This window comes from Jatropha curcas, chromosome 8 (genome assembly GCF_041381405.1).
Source record: "Jatropha curcas cultivar XTBG-Jc1 chromosome 8, XTBG_Jcur_1.0, whole genome shotgun sequence".
In the NCBI taxonomy this organism is placed as follows: Eukaryota; Viridiplantae; Streptophyta; class Magnoliopsida; order Malpighiales; family Euphorbiaceae; genus Jatropha; species Jatropha curcas.
Window position 1 is genome coordinate 9,529,688 of NC_143158.1, and position 12,109 is coordinate 9,541,796.

Sequence of the window (12,109 nt, forward strand, 5' to 3'; positions counted from 1 at the left end):
AATACTTACAGGTTGTGGCTCAGTTGACAACACAGGCTAAATATATGAAAAGCTCTCGAATTTGATCCCCACTGAATATACTTACAAGGAGAGGTGAGGAGTCTTAATTATGCCTCCGAGTCCAATTAGGCGTCCCTAATAACATGATCCGAATACCGATGGTTTAAAAAAAAAAAAATGAAGGGTACAATTTAATAATTTTAGTCAAATAAGGACTAAATTGTAATTCGCGCAAAATAAAAAAACCTTCAAACTCACACTCTCAAATACGCGTGTTTGACAAATATCTGAGTCTCACTCTCTACTGCACTAAAATTTTCCCACCCAAAAATATTCTCCCTCTCTCTATTTCTCCAATTCTGCAGAAGAACGACCTGCCGTTTCAAAGGTTATACAGAGGCTACTATTCCAGGTATGGAGGGGCTTTTATGATCACTGATAGTTTAATCGGTGATTATATTGATTAGAAAATTTTCTATTCTTCTTAATTTCATTTCAATTGATTGTAATACACTAGGTTTTTTTTAATTGAATTTTATTTGACGTTTATATATGGTGGTATTCATTTTCTTTGCAGTGTTTTTTTGCTATTTGGGTTAATTGTTTTTTATTTGTGGGTTTAGCTTGTTAATGCTTAATGATATGATAATCCAACATTTTATTTTTTAAATTATTTTACAATGTCTTTTTTTCCCATTTTATCTCTTCTTGGAAATGGTTCTATTTGATTGTAACAACTGTTCCTCTTTTGAAGAAGTTTTGTGTAAATTTTGGCTAAAAGGGATATTAGATATGAGCATTGTTGATTATTTGGGAGTTGGAAAAGAATCCTTGAAACATTCATTGCAGGTAATTTGTTTGTGTAAAGATTTTATCACTAGAAATGTTTAATTGTAAATTTTAAGCCAAAGATTTAACAGATATGGCATGTTTGGCCTGTGTTCATGTTGATGCATTGCCATTAAACCATTTTATTGTCGATTACCTTATCTTTGTTGATATCGAGAGTTTTAGATCAGTAGCTTATACTTCAGCATTGCCCTTAAAGAATATTTCTTGTGCCCTGTTATTCAATTTGATTAGAATTTACTACATATCCAACCTTCTTGAGCATAATTTGGTTGTGTCTTATCTTTAATTTGATCTCAATATCACTTTGTTTATCACCAATCTTTTGAGGTGTCAAACTTATATATCTAACTTGAAGGGATGAAAAGGTTTTTCCCCTCTTGAGCATTCACATCATTTGCTTATTAATTCATTTAAGTCTACATGCTGATATTTTTTGTCTAAGGCTTATGCCTCAACAAATTTCACTTCTCTAACACTGAGATTATTTCCCTTTCACTGTACATATTTTGAATTTCAATTGTTGATACAGTTGAGATTGCGAAGTTATTAAAAGATGGGGCTCTACTATTGTCCTCAATGATCTATGGATCCCAGCATTCACCCTACAAAGCAAATCAAAAATATTATGTTCTACTAGGAAGAAAGGAAATAGTTATTGTCTTTCTTAGTTGAGTTTTAGTTTTCCAATATATATGAGGTCACAATCAACCTATACATATTTTAGTTACATAATTTTTTTTGCATTCCTATAACTTCTGTGATTGTTGATATTTTTCAGAACTGCTTTTAGATTTATCTTCTATTCATATAGATCATGCATGCCAAACTTCGAGTTGATTAGATAGTCAAATGATCTCCATCTACACAGTTATTTGTAACTGAATATTTTGTTAAATATGATCATGAGCAAAATGGTTGTATTATAGATGAAATACGTATTAATACCTGATTTGCTTGTGATATCACTTTGGGGGAACTGCATCTCAAAAGTTGACTGTTGGGGACAGAAAGCTCACGTTTGCCAAATTTAAAGTCGAAACTCTCTATGTTGGCTCCAAGTTTCATACCTTGCGAACTGGGATCATAACATCCCGCCATATTTTGCAGTCTCAGCAATTATGGCAGGTTGCTTTTGCACTAGAATAGATGTTTGCTAGGTTTTTTTTTTTTTTTTTTTTTTTTTTGTAGTCCTGGGTGAACATTGCAATACTAGCGGCACTAGTACTGCAACTTGGAGAAGTGCTGGTTCGCTTTAGTACCAATTAATATGACCTTGGGATAATCATACCTTGAAAGCTAGTTATTGAGTTGGACAACCCAAATTATCTCAAATTATTGTGGATCTTTCATCTAGGATAATAAAAACTTGAAATTCTGTATGCATGATGTTTATGATCAGAGTGATAAATCTAACAGTTAGTTTATAAAAATAGATGGGTTTGATAATTTGTTGGTGAGTCTCACCTTAGATTTTCTTAACTGTGATAACTAGGCTAAACCTTATTTGGTTAATGGCATATAAATATAAATATATTAACTGAAGGAGGGGAAATAATTAACCTTGTTACCTTTTGATCCATGATCAGTCAGGGGATACAAGATGATAAAATAATGGTATATAAATATAAATATATTAATTGGAGGAAGGGAAAATAATTAACCTCATGTTACGTTTTGATCCAGGACCAGTCGATCAGAGGATACAAGATGATGTAATATGAATATAATATGATATTGATAATGATGGTATAACTCAATCAAATGTTCTGGTCAAATTTCCATTTTGGGTTGATATATTGCCAGAAGAGTGTCATTTAAATGAATTCTTTATATATTAGCTTAAAATTTGACATTTTTTCTGGCTTATAATATAATTGTATTATTCAGTACCTTTTATGTTTGTGTTTTAATTTGCTTGGAAACATGGATAGGTGATATGAGACTTCACATGCAGAAAAACCAAAATCTTCTTGTTGAATGATCTGTTTCCTGAGAATTTGTAGAATAAGATTCTTGGCAAGCAATAAACACTTGATTGTATAGTTCAAGGTTTTATCGAAAATGAAATTCCCTTTTTCATTTATTTTGAATGCAGTCCTCCATTTTGTTTTGCTTTTTGTTAAATGTAATCTGCTGTTAGTTCTCTTTCTTTTCTGCCTTCAAGTTCCCCCATGTACTCTACCAATTTTTTGAGTTCCCCATGTACATCAAAATGATTGAGCCATCTATGTCAAACACTCTGATTTAGAAGATATGAGACCTATGGATTTTGGAGAGAGAAATCAAGAAGAGGAGAGATGAGAAACAAAGATCTCTGATTCCAAATTGATGTTGCACAATTGCTTTGGTAAACTAGCAACATAGGAGAAAAAATGCGAAAAAAAGATAAGGCAATAGTAGAGCACTTAGAAGAGAAAAGAATAAAGAAAATGAGAAGAATCAGGAAGAGTAAAGATGAGAAAGATTCAGGCAATTCTTTTCAGGTGTCAAATTCCAAAACCTAGCCTAGTTCAGGCCCATTTATATGTGGACTAAAATAAAATCCAAAATAAGATAATCTCCCTCAAATAAGTAAAAATATACAACCAAAATAAAAGAAATCCTATCTTAATAAGTTCTCTGATGTAGAGTGTTTGATCTAGGCTTTGTTGTTTCCATTTCCTTTGTTGTATTTATTTCCTTCTCTTAATTTGGAAATTATCTTTTTTTTTTAAAAGAACCTAAGTTTTCATTCTTTTGATAGGTGTATATTGTTTAGTGCAGACTGCAGAGGTTAATCTCATCATGGAGAGTTCTGATGAGGAGAAGGATGGAATTTTTGGGAATTATATGCCGAAAGAACTAAGTATAAGTTTAGCTAATGGTACCAAATTTGTAGATGAAGTATTAAGTGGTCAAAGCGATCGCTGTCTGGAAAATTTTCGCATGGATAAGCAAGTATTCTATAAGTTATGTGATATTTTGCAAGCCAAGGGTCTATTACGTCATACAAATAGAATCAAGATTGAGGAGCAAATAGCCATATTCCTGTTCATTATTGGCCATAATCTACGCACTCGAGCTGTCCAAGAATTATTCCGGTATTCAGGAGAAACCATTAGTCGTCATTTCAACAATGTTTTGAATGCTATCATAGCAATTTCATTAGATTTCTTTCAGCCTCCAGGATCTGATGTTCCACCAGAAATTTTGGGAGATCCAAGATTTTATCCATACTTTAAGGTAATGCTATTATAACTAGAATTCAGTCACTTCTTTGGGGGGTTGCATATATCTAACTTCAAGACTTTTATGACTAGGATTGTGTGGGAGCAGTTGATGGCATACACATTCCTGTTATGGTGGGTGTGGATGAACAAGGGCCATTCCGTAACAAGAATGGATTGCTTTCACAAAATGTTCTGGCAGCTTGCTCATTTGATCTGAAGTTCCATTATGTGCTAGCTGGCTGGGAAGGGTCAGCATCAGATTTACGAGTTCTAAACTCGGCTCTGACAAGAAGAAACAAATTGCAGGTCCCTGAAGGTATTTCATGTGCATTTTACATCATGGTTTGATGTGAGGTTATTTGGCAATCAAGTAAAAGATGCTGAATTTTAATATATCATACTTATCCTTGAATGCATTACATATTTTGTGCTCTTTTTGACTCTCTCAAGTTATACTGCTTTTGTGAGGTGAATATTTTTATCGATACAGGGAAGTATTATCTCGTGGACAGCAAATATGCCAATATGCCTGGCTTCATAGCCCCATATGATGAGATTCCTCATCAGTCAAATGAGCTTTCCAGTGCATATCATCCTCAAGAACCCAGAGAACTATTCAATCAAAGACACTCGTTGCTGAGAAATGCCACTGATCGTATCTTTGGGGCTCTGAAGGCTCGCTTCCCTATATTGATGTCTGCTCCTCCTTACCCTTTGCAGACACAGGTTAAGTTGGTTGTAGCAGCATGTGCCATACATAATTACATCCGTAGGGAGAAACCAGATGATTTGATTTTTAGAATGTATGAACAGGATAGCATACTAGAAATGGAAGAATCTTTACCCTCATTGGAGGTGGAACAGTCAATTCTACAAGTTGAGAACCAGGCTCTGGACATTGCTTTTGAGACAGAACAGCTTGAATTTAGTTCACAGTTACGAGACTCTATTGCAAGTAGTATGTGGGATGACTATATCCGCGATCTGTCAGCTATGTAGATGGATTCATTGTGGTTCTAGTTTTGGGATAGTATTGGAATTCTTTTCAAGATCATTGGCCGTATGGGAATCTTTGAATTTGATCTTGGTCTTGGTGTACATTGGTGCTTTTGGTAGTTTGTTTATAGCAAAGAAATATATGGGTAGGTTATGATTTTACAAGTGCTAGATGTGTACAAAGAATTTTATAAGCAACTTTATGGCAGGTTTTAATACATAGCCAAGTTCGTATCTTTTATAATTCAAGTTTTCAAATATATATATATATATATATATATATATATATATATATATATATATATATATATAGTTGAAAAGTCTAATTGTGAGGTTAATGGAAGTTGGAGGGCTTTGATGCAATTATTTTTGGGAAGATTATGTTTTGATCAGAGGTAGAGTTTGTTTTATCTTTTATTTTTATTCATTGCCTTTCATGTATTTGTAATTTTTTTACTTTAAAATGAGTGGTTTAATATTAAAACATATATACAATTGGTTATTGATATATTATGTTAGAAAATATATGGTCTATCATAAAACTACATGAAGTTATATTTTATCATAGTTTGTAAAAATATTGATGTTCATTATCTGTTAGAATTTGTTTGATACCTTTATTTAAATTATTATTAAAAGAGCTATTTCTTTAATTTAAAAATTCTATTTTTAAAATATTGAAATAGAATTATTAAATTCATCCCTTTCAATAAATTAAAAATCATGTGTCTATTCGATGAATCTAAATTCTAAAGTTTTTTCAAATCGTTAAGTTTTGACTAAATAATCCATGACAAACAATTGAATTAAATTATAAATTTATAATACTATTATATATTTTAATATTTATATTAATTGTGTATTCAGAGAATCAAATCAAACCTAAAATTAAAATTAAATAAAAAAATTAAATTTAAAATTAATGATGAAAATATTCAATGGCAACTAAAAGTACTTGTTGATTGTTCTCTTTAATTTAAAAGCATTTAGATTTAATATTAAATGTTTGCTTTTCTTTAATAGTTTTTAAAATAAACTAAATACGATAATAGAGAAATAAGACTATTTTTATTATAATTTATTATAAAGACTAATTAAAAATAACTTATTATAAAGACCAACTAAAAATGAAAGTTTGTTTAAGATTGAAGCTCCGTTTGTTTCCGTAAAATAACTTGCAGGAAAATATTTTTCACAATTTTCTGTTGTTTGGGGCATTCAGGAAAATAAGTCAACAGAAAATATTTTCTGGTCAAAGGAAAAATAAATCATTTTTTAAGGAAAATAACTTCTCATTTTCGAGAGAGTAAAATATTTCTGAACATTGGTAAATCTTATAAATTCATATTTTTTAATTTATTAATCATTATAATTACTACCATCAGTTACCATTTACCACTAACCACCACCATCGGCCACCAGCGACTTTCATAATTTAATTTAATTTTTTTTGTATTCTTTTCATATTTAATAATAAAATTTTTAAATTATAAAATTTCTATTATTATTAATATTTTTTATGGTCTTATGAGATAAAGACTCTAATATTTTTAATTAATTTTCAATATTATAACCAAACAATGAAAAATTGGACAATATTTTTCAAGGAAAATGTTTTCCATGAAAATATTTTTCAATAAGTTATTTTCGTACAAGTTATTTTACAGAAACAAACAGAGCCTAAATATCATATTTAAGTCCACCGACTTAAACATAAGTGAAATCCAAATGGGATGGTAATGCATAAGATGTTTTACATCGTGGGTTGTATAAAGTTTGGTTATAACATAAGTGACGAAGTAAATAGAGGGTTAAACCACTATAAAGCATAGTAAATTTCTACATCAATACATAACATTTTTACACCATTAGATTTATCGTTATTACATCTAAACCATTAGATTTAAAGCTACTCAAATGACTTACCACCTACAAAACAAGCTGTGTTAGATTGAGAATATATAATATATATATTTTTAATAACTGTGCAATCTTAATAAAATATCTTGTTGGATCTTTTTAAAATATTTAAAAATATGAGCATGTGTCTAAATAAAGTATTATTTAATTATAGTTAATGTTAGCCTACTTTGTTGAAAACAAAAATTAAAAAAAAAAAAAAAGTTTAGCTCAATCCCACATCGAGGATATGAGCTTTTGAGGGTGTTTGAATTGGCTATAAAAGGAAGCCAATGTTTAGGTTTCTAAACACACCAAACACACAAAAAATATTTGAATGTGTTTTATATTAGGGATTTAAAGCAAGTTTTTTGGAGTCCCTTGGAGTATAAAATATTTGAGGTGTTTTGAGGGTGTCGGGTAGAAAAATATTTTGTAATTGTGGTTGTAACAATTTGCCACATAGTGAATATTTTTCTTGGTTGTCGTTTGGCAACGGCCGTGGTTTTTCTCCATTTGGGGAGTTTTCCACGTTAAGTTATCGTGTTATTTATTCTCTTTAATTTCTCAGTCATTATTTTATTTTCTCATTTGTTCCTGCTTGAAGCCGGTCCGAAGGGCGGGAAAATAGCGATTTTCCCAATAAGTGGTATCAGAGCCAAGTTGTTAGGCGGAGCTTTTAGTGCTAAAATAATTTCTTGTAATTTAAATTATAAGTATGCGCTGTGATTGCGGTTTAGTCTGATCTTCCACATCAGAAATACTGTTGTTAGAAATTATTTTATTTTAAAAGCAGGTGGAGTTTTGGAAGTCTTGAAGCTGGTGGAGCTTTGCTTTGGTGTGCTTGAGTACCGATGGTGAAGGTCCTGACGATAATTATTGAAGTTATTCTGGTACGAAAGTTCTGATAATATACCGTGTACGTAACTTCTGTCTAGAAGGCCGGATTTTAAGTGGGACCACTTGTGACCCCTCCGCCCAACTGGGATTTTACGTGAAATGGTAATATTGTTTAGGAGATCATTGTGATCTTTTCTGGATATTGCCGAATCAATTTACTTCACTAATTACTGGGTTCACTGTTATAAGCATAAGTAAGCATGTCGGCTATGAGATGTGAGATTCAGAAATTTGACGGGAGAATGAATTTTGCACTATGGCAAGTGCAAGTCAAAGACGTGTTGATTCAGTCTGGACTGCATAAGATTTTGCAGGGTAAACCAGTCAGCGGAAAGAATTCAGGAAAAGACAGTGGCAGTAGAGACTCAGAAAAATCCAAGATTAGCGATGAAGAATGGGAGGAGCTGGATATCAAAGCGGCAAGTCAAATTCGCATGTGTCTAGCAAAAAATGTTCTTACTAATGTGCTTGGATTGTCCACGACAAAGGAGTTGTGGGAGAAACTGGAAGAATTGTACCAGGGAAAAAATATATCCAACAGGTTATATTTGAAGGAGCAATTTCATACGTTGAAAATGGCGAAAGGTACAAAGATCTCAGATCACCTGAGTGTTCTTAACGGCATCGTCTCTGAATTGGAAACTCTTAGAGTGCAAACCGAAGATGAAGATAAAGCTCTCCGACTCATCCTATCACTTTCTTCGACATATGAGCACACTGTTCTGAAATATGGTAGTAAGGAAGTGGTGTATGCGGATGTGGTTGGTAAGCTCATTACTGAGGAGAGAAGACTGAATGAAATGAAAAATAAATCATTTGAGGATTCAGCTTTATCTGTCAGTACCAGGAAAAGAATAAAAGCTCCGGAAAGAAGAAGGTTGTCTGCTGGGGTTGTGGTCAAACTGGACACGTGAGGAAAGATTGCCCGAACAGTGGAGCTGATTCGGCTAGAAGCTCTAACGTTGTTGCTGCCAATATGATCTCCTATGGCGAAGGAGATGATGTGTTCTCTTTGTAATTAAGAGATGTGTGTCATCATGGCATGATTGCTACCCGTTGAGATGCCATGAAAGAGGACGGATTATTGGTAGCTGGTCCACAGAAATGCGCATGGCATTAGTTGACAGTTGATGCAAAATGTGTGGTGGAAAAAATTATGTCGATGGCTAATGAACTCTCAGAAAAGTCAACAGGAGGGTTGCACCATAAACTATTAGTGGGATCCGACATGGCCGATGGAAAATTCTTGGAGTCGGTAAAGTGGTTCCAAGTGGCGATACTCTTTTATGGTGGAGTATGATAATTCTTGACGATAAGAATTATGATTGTCGGTAGCAGACAATGTTGTGTTTTTTTTTATTTTTATTTTCAAGGTGGAGATTGTTAGCCTCATTTGTTGAAAACAAAAATTTTAAAAAAAAAAGTTTAGCTCAATCCCTCATCGGGGAGATGAGCTTTTGAGGGTGTTTGAATTGGCTATAAAATGAAGCCAATGTTTAGGTTTCTAAACACACCAAACACACCAAAAACATTTGAATGTGTTTTATATTAGAGATTTAAAGCAAGTCTTTTGGAGTCCCTTGGAGTATAAAATATTTGAGGTGTTTTGAGGGTGTCGGGTAGAAAAATATTTTGTAATTGTGGTTGTAACAATTTGCCACATAGTGAATATTTTTCTTGGTTGTCGTTTGGCAACGGCCGTGGTTTTTCTCTACTTGGGGAGTTTTCCACGTTAAGTTATCGTGTTATTTATTTTCTTTAATTTCTCAGTCATTATTTTATTTTCTCATTTGTTCCTACTTGAAGCCAGTCCGAAGGGCGGGAAAATAGCGATTTTCCCAACAGTTAATATAATCTTTTATTATGTAATTAAGCTAAATTATTAATTAACTTTTATTTATTTTAAGTATTAAATTATATATTTTTTTTAGAAGAATTAAATTATGTTAAATTATATCTCTTTAAAGAGTATCGAATTATTTAACTAAATCCACTTAAATGGTTACTTATCAAAACTATTATAGGTAATGCCATAGAATTTTTTATATTAAATTCATTTTTAAAAATTTTTGTGATTCAAAGATTACTTAACATTTATTTATTTTTCAAAAAAATTTTAGTTATTTTAGAATATAAAATTACACAAATTCAAATATATAGTTAAGTTATCACTACATTTTAAAATAAATTTAATTTAAAACTCAAAATATAATCTTAATTGGTGAAATAACTTTATATAATGAATCTTATAAATGATATTTCATGTTTTTATCTGTGAAATCTTTCAAAAATATTACAAAAATAATAATTTTTAATTTAGAAGACAAGAGTATTACAACAAATAAAAAATTATTAAAGAGAGAAGGAAAAATGATTAAATAAGAAAAGAATGTACAATGCTTAATATAACTTATTAAATCTGGTTACATGTACATGTGTCATTAGAAAATATGCTATTGATTTACATGAACATGTATCATTAATTGTTAGCCAAAACACTTTGCCCCATGTACTTTGCAAAGAAAACCTGGAGTTTGCGAGTAACCAAACGTGCGCTTAAAGTTAATTTTTATGCACTTAAAATGTCCTTTGCCACGCTAGAAAATTAGGATTGAAAAGTGCATGAATTGCACTCGCACCTACATGGCAAAACAGAGAACAAATGGCATTTTATTTTCAACTCACAAAACTAAGACCTGTTTCCTACACAAATCCAAAGTTAAAAGAGAAAGGAAGAACAGACCCATAAATCACAAATCGCTAAGCAGCAAAGTTTTGATAGAACTAATAAGTTGTAAAAAACATCACTTATGATCCAAGTAAGAGATAGATAACAAGAAATGTAAATCCTTGAAAAATAAAAGTTAAACTAAGAAAAACGACGAGAAAAAGGAAAATATTTGAAGGAAAAATTTACCTTTGCAGCGATCCAAGGGTATAAGCTAGCCCCCTCAATCTTCTTCCTTGAGCAGCCACAAGAGTAAAGAAAGGGCTTCTCTTTTATGATGCTAGTGAGATTCAATAAGTATAGATAGGCCAATGTAGACGTCAAGTAACATAAACCCGCCAAAACCAAGAAGCCTCCAAAAGGCACAGTAGCAGAGAGGAGTAGTTTAGAAGCACAAATACAAAGTACAGATTGTTGGATGATAGAGAAGGAAGCAGAGATTAATGATTGACTAGCAATAATGGCTGTCAATATAGCTAGAACAAACTATGGCCAATACAATGTTTTTGCAACAAAGAAACTCTAATGATATACAAAAATAAAAAAAAAAAATAAAAAAAAATAAAAACAGAGCAATAATATTGACTTGGTATTGAGCTATAAAAGGCATTGGGAACATCAAAATTGTTCTTGCAAAGATAGGAACAATGGCCACGATAGGCAAACAATACAAAGAAAACCGGTACAACACAACTGCTCAATTGAATTGAGCAAATATTCAAATGACCCAAATCAGCAAACAAAGCTCCAAAACCCATAAGGCATAAAATGACACCTCCAAGAGAAATCCAAGGTCCTTTTTATTCCTTTGAAAATACTGTATAATGTACAATGGGTTAAGAGCTTTGATTGTACTTGGGTCATACTTGAAGAAGTTGAAAACCCCAATAAATGCAATCAAAACAAACCATAGTACAAGAATTAGGATAAACTGTACCCAACTTGTTCCAAATCTTTAAATTTTTGGAACAAGATAATCAATATCACCATTGAAATCCACTTTGTTTTGCGCCACCTAAACAGAAATCCATAATTGGTGAATCCTAAACCAGAAAGTGGAAGAAGAAGAAGGAAAAAAAAAAAAAAAGGAAATTCACACTAGGGAGAGAGAGAGGTGAAAAGCTCCCGTCATATGCCATGTATGATGCTTTCTGAAGGCTTCACTGGCTTCTTAGCACCTGCATTCTCAATCCTTATTTTCAACAGAACAAAGGACATTTTAAATACATAAAAATTAACTTTAACGGCACATTAGGTTACCTGCAAACTACAGGGGCCACAAAATATTTTTACAAAGTACAAGGGGCAAAGTATGCATTTAGGCTTAATTATTAGATATGTTTAATTTCTTTTTTAGAAAGTTAATGTAATTAAAATTATTAAAATAAAATAAAAATAATTTATAGAGAGAAATAAAATATTTTTACCAATTTTAAAAAATATTTATCCCAAAAGAAATTGAAAAAATGTACATTTAAAAATAATGGCATATAATTTTTTTCTAAATATGTGATTTAAAAAGAAA

The 12,109-nt window shown here is 31.7% G+C and overlaps 1 protein-coding gene across 4 annotated transcripts; it reads left to right on the top strand.

Moving 5' to 3' along the window:
• Positions 1-278: 278 nt before the first annotated feature.
• On the top strand, positions 279-5,301 carry LOC105645310 (nuclease). Of its 4 annotated transcripts, XM_020683764.2 has the most exons (5): positions 279-412; positions 3,596-4,074; positions 4,152-4,377; positions 4,552-4,787; positions 4,875-5,301. In XM_020683764.2, exons 2-5 carry the CDS (start codon positions 3,637-3,639, stop codon positions 5,058-5,060), a joined length of 1,086 nt encoding a protein of 361 aa, XP_020539423.1. In that variant the 5' UTR covers positions 279-412; positions 3,596-3,636; the 3' UTR covers positions 5,061-5,301. The 4 variants fall into 4 exon arrangements, with proteins under 4 accessions (XP_020539423.1, XP_012086269.1, XP_012086271.1 ...); XM_012230879.3 differs by having other exon boundaries at positions 4,552-5,301; XM_012230881.4 differs by having other exon boundaries at positions 3,611-4,074; positions 4,552-5,301.
• The last annotated feature ends 6,808 nt before the right edge of the window (positions 5,302-12,109 follow it).